The sequence below is a fragment of the Vombatus ursinus genome, unplaced genomic scaffold (assembly GCF_900497805.2).
Source record: "Vombatus ursinus unplaced genomic scaffold, bare-nosed wombat genome assembly UNPS02010980.1, whole genome shotgun sequence".
Taxonomy (NCBI): domain Eukaryota; kingdom Metazoa; phylum Chordata; class Mammalia; order Diprotodontia; family Vombatidae; genus Vombatus; species Vombatus ursinus.
In genome coordinates, this window is record NW_020950758.1 from 275,203 (window position 1) to 296,987 (window position 21,785).

At 46.2% G+C, this 21,785-nt stretch overlaps 1 protein-coding gene across 1 annotated transcript in view; it reads left to right on the forward strand.

Moving 5' to 3' along the window:
- Positions 1–21,785, forward strand: part of TET3 (tet methylcytosine dioxygenase 3) — a 133,694-nt gene that overhangs the window by 83,709 nt on the left and 28,200 nt on the right. The window contains exon 4 of the mRNA XM_027855621.1: positions 18,534–18,624. Coding sequence (XP_027711422.1) covers positions 18,534–18,624 — 91 coding nt within the window. The remainder of the gene's footprint in view (positions 1–18,533; positions 18,625–21,785) is intronic.

Sequence of the window (21,785 nt, forward strand, 5' to 3'; positions counted from 1 at the left end):
CACACACACACACACACACACACACACACACACACACACACACACACCACACCCTCACCACACCCTCCCCTGACTGCAGGTGTGACCTGGATGAAAGTCCAGCCAACAAAAATGAAAAGGAGTGGTCAGACAGGTAGGAGGAAAAGCAGGGAGAGTGTGGGATCATGAAGACCTAGAAAGAAGAAAGTGTTGAGGAGAATTGGGGGTGGGGGGTGGCAGTGTCACAAACCACAGAGAGGTCAGGAAGGTTGAAGACCAAGAGAAGCTCATTGTACAGGACAGAAGAGTCCTGGCTTAAGAGATGTTCATGTGAATCGCATACACGGGGAAGGGTTTTAGTCTGTCTGGGAGCCAGTAAAGGGTAGGGCCTCCATGGCATCCAGTGTGACCTTAGGCTCCATCTGTGGCTGTACACCAGCATCTGTTTAAAGGGAGGTGATGTTCCCTCTGTTCTCTGCCCAGGTCAGGCCACTGGCTTTTTTGTTCTTTTCGCCTCTGGATGTTAGATTTGGGGATGGAATAGGTAAGCCTAGAGAAGAGCAGTAAGCATGGCCAGGGCTTGTTATAGTTACCATGTCATATGCCAGTCTATTGAACGTGGGCTTTCTGAGTGCCCACTCTGCCAGCTGTCAGGGACACAGAGATAAAACTGAAAATGGCCCCTTTCTTCAAAGACCTAACCCACAGGTTAAATAAGTAAATACGTGACCAGATAAAGTAAGTACTCCAATGTGGACAAATATATGGATGTGACAAAGTCAATAGAATGATGTAGGCAAAGCAAATACACAACTGTATCCTAAATAAATACAGTGTAATTGAACAAGAGGAATCCATGGTTATTCTGTCTGTAACAGCAACGGAAAAGGGATGTTGGAGGGAGAGCGCCATTTGTAGGGGCATCATCCAAGGACTGGACACCTCTCCATCCCTAGACACCACAAGTGTTTTGCTGGGGGGGGGGGGCGCCTAGGATTTGGTTTATAAAACAATATTTTGATAACTGCGTTTCAGCATAATTGGGTTCCTTTGTATTCCTATGTGTTTTTATTGTGTGCTTTAAAAACATGATTCTGAGAAAGAACCCATAGGCTTCACCTACAACTATCACAGGGGCCAATGATTTAAAAAAAAAAAAAAAAGATTAGTTAGCCCAGCTCTGGAATCTCCCTCAGTACCTTACCCTCTCCTGGTCTTTTATGTGGTCTTTGAAGGTTCCTACGTGCTACAGTATCTCCTATGCTAGCCATTCCCAAGGAGGATGGGTCCAAAATGGCATTGGTGCCAGGGCAGGGACGGGATCCTCAGACAAAGATTGGGAATCATTCAGCAGGTGTGTTGTCAAGGAGAGGTTTCATGTTCCTATCATGCTTAGCCCAGGTGACGTCCTTCTATGCGTTGGGAGCTTATTTGAGCTTGTCTTTTCAGAGGTGCTCTGAATCGTAAGGTTTTATAGACTTAGAACGGGAAGAAGCTTCTGGGGTCATCTCGTGCAGATGAGGAAACATGAAGGTAGACAGGTCAGTCAGGTCAGGATTGGTGAAGCAGGATTTGAACCCACTTCCCCAGACTACCACATCCATGTTCTTTTACTTATGACATCACAACCTCCCTCCAAGGATAAGGCTGCAAGGCACTCCATCTCCCAAACTGGTGCCTTTCCCATCCTGCTTGGGAGAGCTGTGGGATGCCTGGAGGACAAAGGATGTTTGAGAGAGGCCGTGCCCTCCTGGCTCCTGGGTAGGTGGTTTCTCCAGGTGCTCTAGACTTGTGCCATGTACAGAGTGCAGAGCCTGCCTGACTGGGGAGGGTGAGAAGGAGAATTCCAGAATCTCAGGTTGAGAGGGACTTGGGCCGTGGTTGTCCTATCCACTGGGGAAGAATAACAGAATAACTCACATTGACCTGGGTTTGCAGCCCTCATGACAACCCTGTGGAGTAAATGCCACGGGGATTGTTGTCCCCATTTTACAGATGTGCACATTGAGTGACTTTTCCTAGTCACACAATTGGTGTCACAGGTAGCATTTTAACCCGAAGCTTTCTTGATTCTGTCCTCTGTGCTCCTGCCTCCATTGCTTCCATTTGAAGACTTCGTGGGAGGGGAAGCAGTTTCTCTCTTGCACCAGCCTCGTATTGACTTCTGCACACCTTCCCTTCTTTGCCCCTAACGCGACAGAACAGCGGATTTAGGATGGACCTCCAGGACCATTGAGTCCCACCTGTGACCTCCCCCTAAAGAAGTCACACTAGGACCCGTCTAATTTGTCGGCCGGGCTCCCATTGGCGGCCGCTTCACTTTGGAACAGTTCTCGGTAGGAGAGGTTTCCTGTCGTCCCACAGGAATGGGTCTCTCTGCATCTCTCTCTATTGTTCCAGGCGCTCCGGGCTCTCCCGGCTGGGGCCATACCAAAAGAACCTGACCCTTCTTGTAAGGGAGTGCCCATCAAATGGCCTCATGAGTCTGCTGAACCTCCTCTTGTCCAGGCCACACTCGTCCACTGCCTCCCCCAGGACAGTCTGCTCCAGTGGCCTTTGATGATATCTTTGTGACCTCTGCCCTCCAGGTACTAGCAGGAGAGCTTTCCACATGACAGCCCTTCAGAGAGAAGCTTGTGGTCACCTAGCAGGTCACCCGGGAGTCTTCTTCAGGATAAAATTCCCAGTTATTTCTGCAGATGCTGCTGGTGGACTCAAGGGCCATTTCAGCTCTTTGCTGACTTTTTAGCCTCTTTCCTTTCATCCAACCATTTGCCTCCATCACTACTTCCCTTCTCCCACTCTGAAAATAAATGATGACAGGAATTTCTAAGTTGGTGAGTAGGTCACTGAGGCAAAGTAACGTATGACCAATCCATGCCAAGTCCTTGGAGACCTGACATTGGGCAGCTAGCTTATTATCCCTTTCCCCAAGAGATGGAGGCCCAGAAACCCTCCTTCAGAAGAGTGTACATTTCCACTCTCCTCATCAGAGTTCCATAAGATCATTCTTCTCATTTTGCAGAAGAAGAAACTGAGGCTCAGAGAGATGAGATAGTCTGGCCATATTCATAACAGTGGGGTCAGAATCAGGATTTACCCTGGGGCAGGCGACTTCAAATCCTTTTCCTACCTGCCCTTGGTTCACTGTTAATTAGCCCTGCATGAAATGGCAGATCTTCCACCAACATAACATACTGGAAAGAGGCAGTGTGACTTGGAGGAAAGTGTGTTCCTGGCTTGGGGATGAGATTTGGGTTCAAATCCTGCCTCAGTCACTTTTCTGCGTGGGTGATATTAAACAAGTCACTTTACCTCAGATCCTCAGTTTCCTCATCTGTAAAATGAGGGGGTTAAACTACTTGGCTTTTGAGGTCACTTCGAGCTATTTAGCTTCCCTGGGCCTCAGTTTCCTCCTCTGTAACATAAAGAGAGTTAGACTAGACAGCTTTGCCAGTCCCTCCCAGCTTTGCGGTTATGATTCTAGGTTCCTAGGAAAACAGGTGAGAGTTGGGCACCAGGCACCCCATTGGCAGAGTCACGAGGCAGCTTGAGAACTTGGGATCTTCCAAGGGTCGGGGAAGCTAAGTTGTCGTGTTCTCCATCCATCCTGTGAGATGAGTGCTACTGCCTCCCGTGGAGATAAGTATTGAACTTTCTATTCACTGAAACTCACCAAACATAGGTCCGGCACCTCCTGAGTGCCACATGCTGGGATATGAAATCATCGGGGGGAAAGGCTTTACCTTCAGGGAGCTTACATTGTACTGAAGGAGTCACCAGTTAGTAAACAGAAAATATATGCAATGTGACAATAACCTGGGAAGACCACAAGTCAGGGAAAGAGGTGGCGCTCGATGCCAGCCTTGAAGGAAGACCTAAGGTTTCTAAGAGGCAGAGGTATGAGAGAGAGAGCATTCCAGGCTGGAGGCACGGAGACTGGTCTTGTGGTTGGAAAGTAAAGTGTGTGTGCGGGGCGGGGGAGGGGCGGAAGGTGAGAGAGGTTTGAAAAGATAGCTAGGAGCCAGATTGTAAAAGGGCTTTAAGTGCTAACATGAGATGTTTCTGTTTTATCTTAGAGGTACTAGGTAGCCATTGCAGCTTCTTGAGTAGAGAAGTGACCACACGACTACCTTAGGAATTAACCATTTGGTTACTGTGTGAAGGATGGATAGGAGAGGGGAAGTGACTTGGTTAAGGGAATCCAGTTAGGAGGCTGTCATTAGAATGTAAGCTGCTTTTGAATAGGAATTATTTAATTCTGAATACTTATATATCCAATACCTAGCACAATGCCTGGCACAGAGGAGGTGCTTAATAAATGCTTGCTGATTGATTACTAGATTACAACAATTCAAGAGAGAAGGAATGAAGCCTGAACTGTGAGATTACCATATACCTTTTTTTTAAAAATTAATATTTTAATTTTTTCCAATTACATGTAAAAACAATTTTGAACCTTCATTTTCTACAATTTTGAGTTCCAGATTCTCCTCTTCCTTCCTTCTTCTCCTCCCTCCCAGAGATAGTAAGCAATTTGATAAAGGTTATACATGTGCAGTCATGTAGAACATATTTCCGTATTAGTCATGGTGTTAAAGAAAACACAGAAAAAAAACCTAAGAAAAACAAAGTAAAAAAAAAAGTTTGCTTCAATCTGCATTCAGATTCCATCAATCCTTCTCTGCATGTGGATAGTATTGTTTATTATAGGTCCTTCAGAATTGTGTTAGATCATTATATTGCCTAGAATAGCTAAATTATTCACAGTTGATCATTGTACAATGTTACTGTTACTGTGTACAATGTTCTCCTGGTTCTGCTCACTTCACTTTGCATCAGTTCATGTAAGTCTTTCCAAGTTTTTTGGAAATCCTCCTGCACATCATTTCTTATAGCACGATAATATTCCATCACAATCATATATCACAACTTGTTCAGTCATTCCTCAATCAATGGGCATTCCCTCAATTTCTAACTCTTTGCCACCACAAAAAGTGGCAAATATTTTTGTACGTGTGGGTCTATTTCCTTTTTAAACAAATTTCTTTGGGATACAGACCTAGGAGTGCTATTGCTAGGTCAAAGGCTATGCATGGTTTGGTAGCCCTTTGGGTTGCCATGTAAATTGAAGGAGAAGGTTGGGATGAGAAAGTTGTTGGCCTGAGACATGAGTGGGAGACAGAGACAAATGGAAGAAGAGGAGAAAGGGGAGCGAGTGGAAATCAGGAACAAGAATAAGAGGAAAGGGCGGTATGGGCTAGTGGGTGATTAGGTGCCACCAAAGCCTCCCCACAAGGCATCCCCCGTTCCTAATGGGGCTATAGGTTGTGTGCCACCCCCTCCCCTTGCTCTGAGATCATGGAAAATTCATTCCCCCACATGGGCAGGTCATCTATTTCTTGACCCTGGCACCCTGGTCAGTAAAGGGTACTCTTATTCAGTTCCCCACTTTTTCCTGCTGTGGCCTGGAACCTTATTGCTAATGGCTGCTTTCCAGGTCCCTGGCGCCAGAGTACTGAGATGAGAGGAATTACCCTGCAGGGAAGGAGCATACTTTATAATTACACCGAGTCAGCCTTTCTCATCCAAGCATGGTACAGACTGGTTGGGGCAAATGATGGCTCTGACTGTTCTTGCCCATAGGCAGCTACTTTCTGGAGTTAAGATGTCCACTGGCCATGTCTAATTACATCATATTCCTCACTCTCAAACGTAGAGCTGGCAAGACAGGTCTTATCACCTCCTTGTCTTGTAGCTGGGATTCTCAAGTCTACGTCTGGAAGCATGTCTCCAGTAGAGGGCCACAGGGTTTTGATCTCGATGTATTATTTAATGTTTAGTCAGTGGCTTGGGTCTAGAGAACATGCTCATGATATTTGCAAGTGACCAAAGCTGGCAGGTAACTTACTTGTTGGATGACAGTTTAGAGGATGGGTCAATGCTGATAGGCATTTCATGGACATACATTTAACTCCTGAAAACCAAAGTCTATTCTTGGGTCTAAGAACAATCAAGGAGTACACACTGTGGAAGTGCACGTGATGGGGAAAATGTCTGTTGCCTTTTGATGGCCCTCAAGCTTATGAGCCTGTAGCATATGAGCACTAGAATGGTCAATAGAGAACAGCAGAGACCAAGCTCTGTCAGGACTCTTGCCCCAGGCAGCCATGTCTGAAGTGCTGCATTTAGCTCTGGTCACCATATTTGAGAGAGGGTGTGAATCAATTGGAGAGCGCCCAAAGAAAGACAAGGAAAGAGAAGTTTGAGGGACGGCCGTGGGAGCTCTCTTCAAAAATCTGGAAGACTAGGGGGCAGCTAAGTGGTGTAGTGGATAGCGCTTCAGCCTTGGAGTCAAGAGAACCTGAGTTCAAATGTGGCCTTAGACACTTGACACTTACTAGCTGTGTGACCCTGGGCAAGTCACTTAGCCCCAATTGCCTCACTCCCCCAAAATAAATAAATAAGTCTGAAAGGCTGACATGAGCTAGAGAGGTTGCTCTGGTTCTGCTCGATCCTGAGGGCAGAACAAAGCAATGGGGGCAAGTTTCTGAGAGTTCATTGGTCTCCATTTAAAGAACAACCCCCTGACAATCAGCTCTTGGCTGCCTCTAGAGTGTTTCCACCTCATTGATTGGAGGTCTTCTTTCAGGTAAAATCTGGATGGCCCTTTGCTGGGGATGGTGAAGCAGATTGTCGGTAAAATATGGATATAGAGGGGGCAGGAATGAGGAAACTGAGGGCCAGGGAGGTGATGGGATTTGCTCAAGGTCAAATAGGTCATATATATCAGAAGTGGGATTGGAACTTAAGTCCTCAGACCCCACGTGTTGCCCTTCCAACTCCAGTGAAATTCTGTCATTATCAGAGTTTCATTGATTGAGCTGAAAGGAGCCTTAAAGACTCTTGGTTCCAACTTCCTCGTTTTACAGTGAAGGAAACAGAAGCTATAGAAGTTAAGTGACTTGCCTTGTCAATAAAAAACTTTTTTAAAGAATTCAAACTTGGGCTTCCTTAATAAAGGCAGGCAGATAATCCTGTCATACTTGGCCCTGGTCAGAACACATCCACCTCTTGGGAATGATGTTTAATCACAGCAGCTTGAGAACTGAAGCCACCTTCCCCACCATTACCTGAAAAGGATCCCTACTACAACATATCCAACAAAGGGCCAGATTCACCCACTTGAAGATGTCCCACCTGGGGGAGGGTGTGTGTGTGTGTGTGTGTGTGTGTGTGTGTGTTGCGGGGGGCGGGGGGTGGAGACAGACATGAGCCGGGACCCAAATCTCTCAATGCGCTTTCCATTTTTGGATGGCTGTCATTGGGAGGAAGGATCTCCAGCCATCCAGCCTAGAGTAGCCTCTTTGTCATGGCCCTCCATTTCTAGAATCCTGGTGGAACCCAAGGGAGCAATCGAATCCCTTCTCCACGATAGCCCTTCTAGCACTCAGGAAAGCCCTCATGGTCCCTCTGAGTCTTCTCTCCTTCAGGCTAATCAGCCCCAGTTCATTCCAGTGATCTTCCTATGATTAGGAATCAAGGTACATCGACCTTAGTGTTCGTTTAACTTGGCCAATATCATCTGATACTTTGATCACCTTCTGCTGAATGTTCTCTTTTCTTGCCTTCAGTGACACTGTTCTTTCCTGATGTCATCCTAGCTTTATGGTTCCTCTCTCTGCTTTGCTTAACCGTCACCTATTCCCCACTTCCTCTGAGACACTTCCTCAAAAAATGCTCCTTCTCGCCCCTCCCCCCCAACTAGCAACATACCCCGAGGCCAACTAAGCTAAACTTCTCTCTAGCAGTTTTAACACAGTAGTTTTCCTTTGATGTTGGTAATATACAAATTATTCTTTTTCCCTTTAATTTTAAAAAAAATTTTACATCACCCACGATTTCCTGTGAAACACTTCACAATCATTTCTTTTTCTTTTTTTCTTTTTTTTGGTTAGGCAGTGGGGTTAAGTGACTTGCCCAGTCACACAGTTTGTAAGTTACGTGTCTGAGGCCACATTTGGACTCAGGTCCTCCTGATTCCAGGGCTGGTTCTCTATCCATTCACAATCATTTCTGTTCTAATTTGATCATCATTGATTTTATTTATCAACAATTTTTTTTAGTATGTGATGTCCAGATTGTCTTTTACCTTTTAGGATCTCCTGTTTGTTGTTCAGTTAAAAATTCCTCTCCAGTCCCCACACCCTCCTCTGCAGATTCCAGCCTTCCCCACTCTCCCCTCATACCTGTAGTTGTGAAAGGTTTCTCTTCATTTTTAGTAGCTGGATCTTTATAAACAAAGTATATACGCATTTGGGCTTGATTTTGGAGTATGTTGTGGAAGGTTCTGTGATGATCTAACTAGAGCATCTTCCTAATTGCTTTCCAGTTTTCCCAGACCACATCTTTAAAGTCATAAAATTGGTTGAATGGTCCGAAGAATCCAAGAAATACTTGTATTTGGTAACTCCTAAAAATGCCATTTTATTTGATAGGGCAAAATGCAGCCTTAAGAGAAGGCTCTGCCCCAAGAATGCATATCACGGGTCATCGAGCTAGAGCTGAGGACCTTAGATGCCATAAACCCCACTTGTTTTACGGAGAAAGAAACTGAGGCAATGAGAGATTAATTTGCCCAAGGTCACAGAGCGATTACATGTTTGAGGAAGGATGTGAACTCAGGTCTTCTGGATTCCACATCCAATGTCCTTAGCCATTATATTGCACTTCTCATATGTTAAAAATTATACAGTATACCTTTTTAAAAAAATATTTTCCCCAATTACATGTCTAGACAATTTTTAACATTCATTTTTTAAAAATTTTGAGTTTCAAATTTCTCCCTCTCCCTAAGACAGTAAGCAATTTGATATAGATTATATATGTGCAATCGTGTAAAACGTATTTCCATATTAGTCATATTGTGAAAGAAGAAACAGACCAAAGGGGAAAAAAAACCACGAAACAATAAAGACAGTGAAAAATAGTGTGCTTTGCTCTATCCTACAGGATTTCTTAAACAATGGGGCTTATTTTGCTTAGCCTTACTCCTGGCTCTTTCCCCCTGCTGTCATTATGTCCCTCTCATTGCTGTCCTCAGTTTGTCTTGGGGAGGGTGGTAGCTGCATGAGTAGCTGAACTGAATCCCAGCTAATGGTGCTGACCAAGGGGGCAGGTGCTGACCTTGGGGTCAGGGAGATCTGAGTTCCAAGTCCTTCCTCTGTGACCTACTGGTGGTATGACTTTAGGCAAGTCACTTAACTTCTTCATGCTCTAGGCAGGTCTCAAGACTCTGAGTGGTGGAGGAGGTGCCAACTTGCATTGGAAGCTTCCTTACTTTGGCCTCCCCATACCAATGAAATCACAGTCTCTGATCCTGGGCCCTTTGGAGTATTGATTGGTGTTTTGTCTTCCATATCCCCTTTTCTCTTGATGTGTCCTCTTCTTCTCTACCACCTCCCACCTCCTGCAAAGCCCACACATAAGCTTCTTGTTGCTTGCATTCCCTGGTGCATGCCTTCCACCCGTGGGGGCTGCTTGCTAACTGCTGCCAACTCCCCGTCTCTCCTATCACTTGGTCATTGTTCATTCCCTCCCAGCCCCCAGGCCCAGCCCTTTCTTTGCCACAGAAAGGCATTCCTTTCCTCCTTGCTTGGAATCTTCCACTTGGGTGAGGTCAGGCAGATTAACCCAGGCCTCTCTGAAAGGGAGGACAAATCTAGAGGCTTCTCCCAACTCCGACCAGCTGGAGCTGAGAAGGACTGAAAGGAGAAAGCTTCATGTCCCCCATTGCACATGGACAACCCCCAGGGTCCTCAACTTGTCTAGCTCTATACTGTCTCTGACAAGAGGATTCACATCCTTGGCTTTCCTCCCCCACATCTCTGTAGCCTGGAAATGCAAGGGAGAGGGGAGGGGGGGGGCTTCTGATGTTAAAAAAAAAAAAAACAATTAGAATGACCCAAGCAGCCCCAGAAATACCAGGTGCACAGCAGAGAGGATGGTATTTCCAGGGACCTCACCAGTCCCCAACACAGATCTGGGTAATCCACATTAAGTTAGCCAAGAGGCCCCAGGCCTCTTTCAGTCAACCTTCACTGAAACCTGGGTTAATATCCAACTTTCCCTCACGCCATTACTTCCTCCAGGTTTTTGGCTCTGCAGTCAAACCCTCTGCTTCTCTGGGAGTACATCTTGTGAAAATGCCAACTTGTGGCTTGTACCAAAGGCCACCCCCTTATTCTATGGAGGTTGGATAGAGAACCCAGCTCACCTTCATCCAGGGCCTCAAAATGATGAAATCACCTAAAGGAGCCCTGGGTGAATTCCCGTTCCATTTCCCACTAGTAGCTCAAGTTAAATGTCCCTCATTCAGTTTATTAACCCTCTTCTGCCAACCTACCCCTTTCGTCATTCACAATCAATCCACAGGCATTTCTTAACTACCTTTTCTGTGCCAGTCCCAGGTGCCAAAGTCAGTCAGTCCAGCCTCCTGTCTGTGGCATCCACCCAATCTCTAATGTTTATATCTTTGACCCCCTTTTTCACACACACCCTCCCTCTGGGTCCTGTTGTTTTCAACTTGTCTGCGTCCCTTTTAGACACCCCTTCATACTGTTTCTGTGACTCCCCAACCATGAGTCATCCGGATTGTTTCGAAGCCTCCTAACACAGCTCCCATCTCAACGATCTCCTCTTCCCACCCATTGACTACTGCCAGGACCGTCTCCTTTTTTCGTATTCCTGAAGATACTTTAAAAAATGATCAATGGCTTCTTATTCTCCGTAGGATTCCTTTGCTTATCACTCAAGGCCCTACTCTCATTTCTCCCCTGCTTCTCCAACCTTCTCTTTCCTGTCTCTTCCAAATGAATGACTGTTTCCCAGCATGCTGTCCTTGACTGTGTCTGTGCTTCCAGTTTTCCCTGGGGTACCCTCATTTCTTATTTGCTGTGGAAATCCTTCCTGTCCTTTAATGCCTGAATAAAATGCCACCTTCCTTCCTCCTCCCTTCCCTGAATTGCCCCCAATGATTCCATTCTCCCTCATGTCCCATATAGCTTGGCATTTGATCCATGTTTAGATCCCAAGTTTGTCATCTACCAGAGTGACTTCCCTCCCAGGTTTGTGTCATGGGCAGGCTTCAGAAACGTGTCACCAAGGGCTTCCTTCAGTTAATTGATAAAAATGGTTTCTAACAGAATCGGGCTCTAGACGGTAATAATCTCCCAGGGGCCTTCCTTCAGGTTGACAGCACTGTATTAATCACCTTTCCTAGAGTCAGGTTATGCAAGCAGCTATGAATCAGCTTTAATATCATCCGGCCCACACCTCTCCTTCTTACTCATCAGAATATCTGGTGAGCTTTAGTCATGCACTTTGCTAAAACACCTCCTGTCTCTGGCATTGCCCCAGTGTAGAAACCTAGTAGTTACTCAGTATATCTGGTTATCAATCCACCTACCTTCCTACCTACCTACAGAGAAGCAGCAGGAACTAGAGGGCTGGCCTTTGAGTCAAGCTGATCTGGGTCCAGGTCCTATTTCTTGATAATATTTGTAAAGCTCTAAGTATAGTGCCTGACATATTGAAGGTACTTAATAAATCAACCTTCCTTCTTTCCTTCCTTCCCTCCTTCCTCCCTCCTTCCTTCCAAACATGGGTAAGTCACAGTTAGGAGTTGCCGATTTGCAAGGTTGGAGAGAGTTATATCACAGGTCCAGAATGAAAGAAAAGGCATTTATTGAGTATTTACTATGTGCCAAACACCAGAGATACCAACAAAAGCAAGAAAAGATGGTCCCTTTCCTCAGGGAGCTTAGATTCTAACGGGGAAGACAGAGGGCATGAAGGAAGTGGTGGCTTAGGAGGAGGGTTTTGGTCAGCACAGTCAAGTCATTGCCATTTCCTTTCCTTGGGCGGCTGTGTTGATTTGGATACTATTCTGAGAGCCATAATTAGAAACTGGGAGGGGGGTGGAGTCTGTTGGGGCTGGGTGAGGGAAGCCTGGCATGAGGATGGCTGGAGAACATGCCCACATGGTGAGTCTGGGTCTTGCCTGGCTATGGTAAATGTTCACTTGCCACTCCAAAGCCCAGGGTCCCTGGATGGCAGCTTGCAGAGGTGGGAAGGAGATAGAAGCTGAAGCATAGAAGATGGCCAGGAAGTAGCCAAAAGTGGGGAAACAATTACTAAATTTATCCGCACACACATTTGTACCAAGGACTCAAATGGATTTGTCAGGGACAATTTCAACTTAAAGAATCCACGTTCTGTTTTCTCTCCTTGCTTATACCTTTCTGGGCCTTGGGAGTACTAGCATTTCCTATAAAGTTTTAACTTATTATGAAGAGGGACAAAGATTTTATCCTCATGTGCCTAGATGGTGTGAGAAAGGCTCACTTCCTTCCTGGACCTGGGCTCATCCTTTTTCTGGTTCCCATCGCCAATTATAGCCTACGGAACATTTGGTAAATGAAAGAGACAGGGGATCAAGTGTCCCATTGGGACTGATGAGTTAAGGAATTGAGAATCACTGCGGTGCAGCATTCAAAGTGGTAGGTTTGGAGTCATAGGACCTGGGCTGGAATTCGATCTCAGCCACTTACCAGGTGTCTCAGTAATCTTGTAAAAGACAGCCCCCGACCCTAAGAAACTCACAACCCAATGGGTCTCTTCTCCAAGGATGTTAGTAAAAAGGCCCAGATGTACAAATGTGTTCATAAAGTAGCACTGCATGCATTTGTTTTTGAAAAGCTTGAGACCAAAATATATGCCCAGCACTTAGAAAATCTTTCGTCAAGGGATCTTACGATCCTGGACCAGAGAGCCAGCCCCATTGCACTGCCATCACGCCCTAGATGCCAGGAGACTGAGAGTTCCAGCAATGGAAGCTCCATGGGGGGGGGGGGGTGGATTGGGTTGTTTTTCACCATTGCCCCCTCAGGCCTGAGCATAGTCCTTTGTCACATCAGTGTTTAAATGTTGGTTGAATTAAGTTAAATGTCACCCACTTTATGTTCATTTTTTTAAAATTTTGTCAATACATCTTGTTTTGGAAAGATACTTCCAAACAAACATCCATTATACATTATTGGGAGTAAAAGCTTATCCATTTAATGGAAAGAAGGGAGTGTCTTTTAATTTTGTAAGTCTGGTGCCCATATCGACCATTGAAATTGACCAGTTCTTCTGCATCTCTCTGTTGATTTTTTTTTTTTACATTGTTATGCTCAGTGCATCTCTTGTTTTCTTGGCTTCATTTTCTTCATATCACGTCCTAGAAGTCTTTCCAGCTTTCTCTGAATTCTCCGCATTTGTCTTTCCTTATGATAAACTAACATTCCCTTATATTTCCATGTAAAACTCAGAAGTTTGGGGTACACCTAAGGGTTTACAGTTTATTTTTTCCGATTCTTTTTTTGGGGGGGGGCTAGGCAATGGGGTTAAGTGACTTGCCCAGGGTCACACAGCTAGTAAGTGTTATGTGTCTGAGGCCGGATTTGAACTCGGGTCCTCCTGAATCCAGGGCCAGTGCTCTATTCACTGTGCCACCTATAGTTTATTTTTGAATGTAAGAAATGCTATGTATGGTATGAACATGTTTGTCTAGTTGAGTCTTTTAAGTAACAGCCTTGGAGAATAGAACCATTAGACTGTTAGCTTCTCCTGGGCAAAATTGTCTTCTGCCTTTCTATCCACGGTGGTTAGCATGGTGCCTGGCACATAGCAAGTGCTTAGTAAATGTTTATTGACTGAATATATATGCCCAGTCTCAGTAGTGGGGGCGGAAGGGAAAATAGTTTTTTTTTTTAACACAATTTTACAATTCTCTTTCAGAAAGGATGAACCAATTCATACTTTTGCCAGTGGGGAATTAGTTACATATCATCTGCTTCAGCCCTTTGTTATACTTTTTTGTGAAGGAGGGTCAGGAACATTGGGATTCTCTTGTCTGAGTCTGACCTGTGGTTAGGCTCTGGCATGAGTTCCAAAGGCACTCATTTTAATTTGGACGTACCTGGATAATTGACTTTGAGCATTTCAATCTGTGTGTGAATGAAAGCACTTATTAAGCATTTGCTGTATGCCAGGAAACATTTGGCATTTAATCCCCATCCCAGCCTTCTCTAACTTCAGACTTGGCCCTCCCTTCCCCACGAAGGTGGTGGGTGCTCTGTGGGTAAGCAGCCCTCGCCTTCTTGCTGTTCTTCTCACAGGCCATTCCATGCCCTGTCCAGACCCTCGTTGGCATTGCCCCTTCCCTCCTCACCCCTTCTGCTCAGAATCCTTGATTTCTTTTAAGACTCAACTGGAGCACCTCCTTTTACATGCTCACCCCAGTAACTGATGCCCAGCCTTTTCTTTCCCAATCAGATTGTTGTGTATTCTCTATCTGTAGAAATATTTATAGGCTCCTATGCACACACATTTGTTGTGTCCCCTCTTAAAATGTAGTTCCTTGAGGGAAGGAGCTGCTCCATTTTTTCCCCTTCATATCCTCAGCTCCTAAGATAAGTGCTTGGCACATAGTAGGCATTTACAAAATGTTTGTTGATTGGCTGTCTAATTGACTTAAATTTCTTCTGCTTGGTTCCTGAGAACTGAACTCAGCCCCCTGAGGGTGAAATGGTGCAAGTTGCAAAGAAGATTTTGCCCTGACATCAGAAAAGGCTTCCTGACCATTTGAGCCAGCCCAGGGGAGGAACTGAGGGCCTTGGGGGCATCGCCAGATGATGATGATTATGGTGGTGGTCATGGTGTTAGCTCGAATTTATTACCTACTCTGTGCCAGGCACTGTGCCTGAGTACATGGCAAATGTTATCTCAAGTGAGCCTCACGACAACATGGGAGGTAGATGCAATGATCCCCATTTTACAGATGAGGAAACTGAGACGGAGTCACATGACTAGTGAGTGTCTAAGGCTGGATTTGAACTCAGGTCTTCTGACTCCAAGCCCAGTGCTCTGTACCACCTTTCTGCCTTATCATGCAAAGGCTGCGTGATCTTTGCCAGGAGTGAAATAAAGGGGCTTCTTGGTCCAAATACAGGTTGGATTTGGATGGCATGGCATCCCTCCAAAGTCTCTCAACTCTGGCATTCAGGAATACTGGGCTCTTCTTATTCCACTGGGAAAACTTGGAACGATCTCTCTCAATTGCTCCCCTACCCCATGCCTAAACTCCCAAACTGCCTCACTCCCTCTTTTCTTTGACTTATCAGAACAAATTAAAACTCTTCCAGAACCAATGGATGGACCTGCCCTGCCTCACCTCACCCCCTCCCTTTGCTAAGTCCATTCTCCCTTCTTAGGAGACCATCCCTGCTCCTCCAACTTTTTAAGAGCTGCCACAGGCCTTGTCTTTGATGAGAACAGATCGAGTCCTTTGGGAAACTCTCACATTAGGATGACCATTACCTGCTTCCCTTCCCAAGGACCTGTTTCCAGTTGCCTTGTCAAGTTCTTGTTTGGGCCCGCCCCATCATTTGGTTTATTGTTTTTCCCCTGTTGGCCACTCCTGCTGATGAAACCTGTCCAGTTACGTTTCTGGAAGGTACTTCTTTCTCTCATTTCTCGATCCCTTGCAAACACAGGATAATGGAAAAGAGGAAGAGAGCTTTGGGTCACGTTTTGTCTCTGTCCTAGTAATAACACATCACTAAACATGTCAGTATGCAAAGCACTTGATACACAATCTCCTTTGGTCTTTACAACACCCCGGTGAAAGACGGGCTATTTCCTCCAGTTTACTAATGACATAGCCAAAGCCCAGAGAGGTAGGGTAGCCTACTTGAGGTCACACAGCTAATCAGGGTCCAAGGCAGGAATCAAACTTGGAGCTTTCTAGCTCTGATTCCAGTACTCTCTTCACTACACTATCCAGCCCTTCTGGATCTCAGTTTCCTCAGCTGTAAGTTGAGAAAGTTGAACTTGACCAGTTATAAGGTCTCTCTCTCAGCTCTTGTTAAGTCTGTCATCTCTTTTGAGGATCAATTTCCTTGACTTTTTAAAATACGGATAATAATACCTGTTATACCGACCTCACAGGATTGCTACATATCTTAAATGAGATTGTGTTTCTGGAATTGTGGTGCCAAAAAGAGGTTTTAGGGTGGCACAGTGGAAGGAAAAAAGGCCTTTTGAATTGGGTCCCTTTTTTTTTTCAGTAGCTACTACCTTAGGCAAGGTAGCTTACTTCTCTGGGTCTCAGTTTCCTCATCTGCAAAATTAGGTCCAGGTCCAGTGGTTTGGAGCTGGTAGCCTCTGCAATCCCCCCAGCTCTCTGTCCGTGATCCTGTGAATCTTCAACCTGAAGGCTCTCTCTTTGTCTCTGTCTCTTTCTCTGTCTGTCTCTTTCTTTCTGTCTCTGTCTCTTTCTCTGTCTCTGTCTCTATCTCTCTCTCTGACTCTCTGTCTCTCTGTCTCTGTCTCTCTCTCTTTCTCTCTCTGTCTCTATTTCTCACTCTCTCTCCGTCTCTGTCTCTCTCTGTGTGCCCTGTAAGCAATAAGTGAGTCACCTTGTTCTTTCTCGCCTGCTGTCTGGGTCCAAGCATCAGTTCCTTTGGAGGGCTCTTGGACCGCACAGCTGGGGAGTTTTTGTTTCCCACCTCTGCTCCCGCCTTCTGAGCTTCTTATGAGGCTCCGATGAAATGATGGTGGTAAAAGGCTTTGCTAACTTTTAGTTGTGTAGAAATGTCCACGTTAGAGGAATGGGGCGCAGAATCAGGATTGTGGCATCCTAACTGTGCTTGGGTCTTCTGTCTCCTTCACTCTTTACCTTCTATCTTAGAAACCAGAGTTTCTGGCTAGAGTTGAGGGTTTGCTACAAGGAAGTGGCCCAGGTGAGACCACGGTGTAAATGGCCTTGAACGCCAGACTAAGTAATCCAGTAGGCAATGAGGAGGCAATGAAATGGGAATACATCGCAACTTTCCCAATGAAAAGATTAAGGATAGTCAAACCCAGAACCCCCGGACAAATTTGGGTGACTTATTCAGTTTGAAGCGGGGTCCGAGGTGTAGCAGAGCTTCTAAGGTAGAAGGTAAGAGTGCACTTTCCTTTTCTATTTTACTTTATTTTCAGTTGAGTTCTTTCCTTCTCCCCTTCCCCTCCCCACCCATTGAGAAAGCAAGAAAAAGAAAACTTGTTACAAATACGTTTAGCCAGGCAGAACAAATTCTCCCATTAGCCATGCCCCTCTGAATGTTTCAATCTGCACCTAAAACAATGCACCTTGTACCCTGCCTCATTAAATGAGCCCCCCTCCCCATTTGCTCTGCATCTTCAGAAAACGTGGGATTCTGGGTCTGATCATCCCTAATCCTTTCACTGAAAAAGCTGAGAAGTATTCCCACTTCATTACCTTCCCATTTCCTACTGGATTGCTTAGTCTGGCATTCAAAGCTGTTTAGTTAACACTGTGCTCTTCCCCATGGAACACCCTGAACTCTGGCCAGATCACTGAGGGGATGGAGAGCCCTGACATTCGATGATTCTGTGCGTCAGTGGCTTGTCTTCCATCTCCCTAGGTCCTTGTCACCCAGCCCTCTGTCCTAGTGCTTCCCAAACACCTTTTGTTGACTGTCAGTGTTCTCTTTGCTAGGAGATGCCATGGATGCACACGGAAGTGTGCGAGAGTCCAGAGACCTGGCCATGCTTGGTATACACTCAGTAGGGTCAGTTCTTTTGGTTGGGTTCTTTGGGAAGCCGGGATCTGGTGTGCTCTGAGCTTAGTGGCTACGTGGGCGACACAAGTTTCGTTTATTTGGGGAAGGCCATTAAGTAAAACCTATGTGAACCAAAATGAGCCATCCTCTTTTATCTGAAGTAAGCTAAAGTCCAAAATTTGGGGGGAAGCACCCTGAGAACCACCACTTTGCCCTTCCTTCCCACCTTCAGAAAGTAGCCCTCGTCAAACCTTTTCTATGAAGCCTTTGTCCCTAATAACTATCGAGAGATATTGAGTTTTCTTCATTTGCTATGGATTTTATGTCTCTTATTTGATGAAGGAGAGACCTGAGATTTCCTCAGTCTAGGGAACTCCCAGGAGAAGAAACTCCCTTCTACAATGCAGGTAGGCATCTTCTCTGCAGCTTGTCGCCTTAGAGTTACCTAGAGCACTGGGAAGTTAAAGGACGTACCCAGGGTCATAGAGCATCTGCCTCCTATGCTATGCTGTCTCACTATAGCCCTTACTACTACTATCATTTCGTTTGGGTATGTATGGAGTGTCTCCTCAGTGTGACTGTGAACTCCCTGGGGACAGTAAGGATTATAGGATCATTGAATGTCAGAGCTGGAAGCGACCTTGGTAATCATCTGCCCCGATGGCCTGATTTTGCATATGAGGAAGAGAGGCCCAGAGACGTCGAGATTGTTGTGTGAAGTCAAACAATGGCAGAGCCGGGATTTGAATCCAGAACCTCTGACTCCACATTTTGTGTTATACCATCCCTCTCCCCCTCCCATGCGTTGTACATACCAGGCGCTAAGTAAACATTTGACAACTGATGAAATGATTTTATTTTTTTCTTTCCCTCTCAACCCAGAGCAAATAGTGGAGAAAGATGAAGGTCCATATTACACCCACCTGGGGGCTGGGCCCTCTGTGGCAGCCATCCGAGAGCTGATGGAGGACCGGTAAGTGGGACTTGGCCTGGAGAGGCCTGGGAGCTACGTGGAATCCAGGTTCAGGAAAGTTACAGATCGTCCCCCTCACTGCCCTGTGTGGATTGCAGAGGGAATACGGGCCTCGTAGCTATCAGTTGGCCCCTTGGCCACAGGTCTCTGAGGTTGCTTTCTGCCCCCTCCCCCTACCCAGCCCTCAGTCAGACCTCCCTTAAACCAGGGAGCCATATATGATTCCATCTTTGGTCAACAGAGGAGAGAGCTCAGAGCAGGAGGGGTCAGCTCTCGGGCAGTAAGTGGGAGCTTGTTACGAGGAAGAACTCCCCAACAGCAGAAACTGTCTACAGATAGAACCGTGGGGTGGGTTGAGTGGTGATAGTAACTCGCCTCTTAGTACCATTGCATGGTTGGCAAATGAGAAGGACCTCCCCCCACCCCAACAGAATTGTCTCTCCTTCCCGACCAAGTGAGCCTTTCTTAGCATTATGTAAAACCAGTTCACTCATGGGCCACTTCGGAAAGGGTGGAAGACACTTCATACACACAGCCCTCCGATGCTCGGTGCGTTTCCTCCTGGCCGGGACTGGTTATTGCATTCCGTTGGCTTCTCTTCGCACTCTTGTCCTCTGTGCCATCTGCGTCATTGGGTTGACTCTTTCCCTGGTTCTCCCTCCTTCCGTCTTGCCACAGCCCACGTACTTCTTTCTCTGCTCCTCTGACCTCTGCGTTCTCATTGTCTCCCATGATGCAGTGACATTCCCTTAATGGAATGCCACATTTTGTTTAGCCACACCGGCATTCTTTGCTATCACTAGAAACAAAACAAAAAAATGCTGCCGCGAATATTTTGGTGACACGGGACCTTTGATCTTGAGATTACACGTGTAGTGAGACACCTCAGTCTATGATTACGGGCATTTTTAGGTAGCTAGGTGGCATGGTGGATAGGGTGCTGGGCCTGGGTTCAAATCCACTCCCAGATACTTACTAGTTGTATGACCTTGGGCAAGTCACTTAACCTGTTTTGCCTCAGTTTCTTTAACTGTAAAATGAAGATAATAATAGTTCCTACTTCCCAGGGCTGTTGTGAGGATGAAATCAGGTAATATTTGTAAAGTGCTTAGTGTAGTGCCTGGCACATAGCAAGCACCGCATAAATAAATTGTTTCCATTACTGGGGGGAGGCCTTTGGGCAAATGCCACAAGTCAAGTGTGATATAGAAGCGATTGTTGGTCAGGTGTCCCAAGAGGACACGATATCATCTGTGGTCCCCTCCCCCTCAGATTCTATGAAGGCAACATGACCTTTTCATTGTCTTTAAATTAGAATTCTGATTTTTAAAGTATTTGGTACAAGCCATAGGCTTGGGAAGTTATTAACTATGTCTCTGATGGATACTAAGTAATTGGCTTTTTCTATTATACTGCTTAAAAATACAAAGAGTTCTAGCTTGTAGTGGATTCATTCAAGACTAGAGTAAGTGGTCCCCAGTGCCCAGGGACATGTTGACCAACGCCTCGTTCAGCAGTAGGATGCGTCTAGAGAAGAGCAGTATACAGACGGAGGAAGCTAACCGCTCTGCAGTCTGCCCGGGTCAGAACACATCTGGATCACGGTGGATAACTCATCTGAGGAAGGCCATTGCTAATTGGAAAGTGTGCAGGGGAGGACAGCTAGCATTTTGAAGGTCCTTGGGATTGATGGGAGAAAAGTTAGCAGCTCTAGCCTGGAGCAGAGGATCTGAGTTGTTGGGGCAGAGCAGTGTGCTATACTAACTGCTTCCCACATTTGGAAGACTTTCACGTGGGAAAGTAATCAGTCCTGTTCTCCTTGGCCCCAGGGAACAGAACACTGAGCATCGGGTAGAGGCTACAGAGAAACAGACCGATCGGAGGGAAAGCCCTTCTCTGCACTTGGGCAGTGCGGTGGGTGCCCCCTTGCTGGGCACCTTGGAGCAGAGGCTGGATGGTCACTTGTCAGGGGTGTTGGAGAGGATGGGTGGCCTCATTTCAGTGTGGGCTGGACCAAAGGGCCTTTGAAAGGCCCTTCCTACTCTTGGCATTCAATTCTGTAGGGCTCTTAGCACCGAGATCATTGATCTGTTGCTGGAAGGGACCTTACAGACCATCTCATGGAAGCCTTTCACTTTACAAATTGAGAAACTGAGGCCCAGAGAAGTGATGTGACTTGTCCAAGATAACCCACACAGTAAGTGGCAGAGACAGGATTTGGAGTCATGTCCTCCAACTCCAAGTTGGATGCTCTTCCCACTGGACAATGGTGGCTCCCGTGTTCTCCCGGTTCTGCTCATTTCACTTGGCGTCTAGTCTAACTTCCTCGTGGCACAGATAAGGAAACTGAGCCCCAGACCACAGAGCTAGCTGGCGCTCTCCCTTGCAGCTGGTCCACAGTAATGTAATAAGTGATTCCTAAGGGTTCATGGAAAGGGGTGGAGTTGAATAGAGGCTGGGGCCTCTCGCGTTCATGGCATGGTTGGTGGGAAGCTCCTTGTAAAAGTCTGGCTTACGATGCTTCTTTGCACTCTGAAGGATTTCCAAGCCAGTGGTCCCAAGCCCCTCCAGCAAAGGTGACTGAAAGCTCTTTCCTCTCATCCTTGCAAGCTCTTCAAAGTTTCTGATGTATGCAAAAGCTTATTGGTCATATCTACTTCTGTGCTCGTCACTTCACCCCTTGGAGCCTCAGTTTCCTTCCCCGTAAAGTGGGAGAAAAATAATACCTACCTCCCAGAGCTGTTGGGAGAATGAATTGCTCAGATGTATATTCAGAGCCCTTTGCAGTCTTTCGAACCTGCTCTTCAGGTGGAAGCTGCTATTGGTCACGCCCTGTTGGGCCCTGCTCAGGACCGTCACCCTCAGGGCTTTGAGTGCCTAGGGAGAAGAGTGAGGATTTTGCCAGACTTGAGGTCTCATGTATGGGGCTCAATTCCTCCCAATCAGCGCGTGACCAAACCCTGATGATACTAGAGGGGCTGGTAATGGAGACAGGCAGACTGGCAGGCAGGCTCAGCTCTTAGAATTCAAACACCAGGAAGATGGTTTTGTTTTCAGTCATGTGGACTTTAGGAGAAGAAGCTTTGCTCTGACCGGCTGGCTGGCTTCTGGCTGGCTGTTTTTCCTTTCCTGCTCCAGGAGGTTTGTCTTTTACCTTTTCT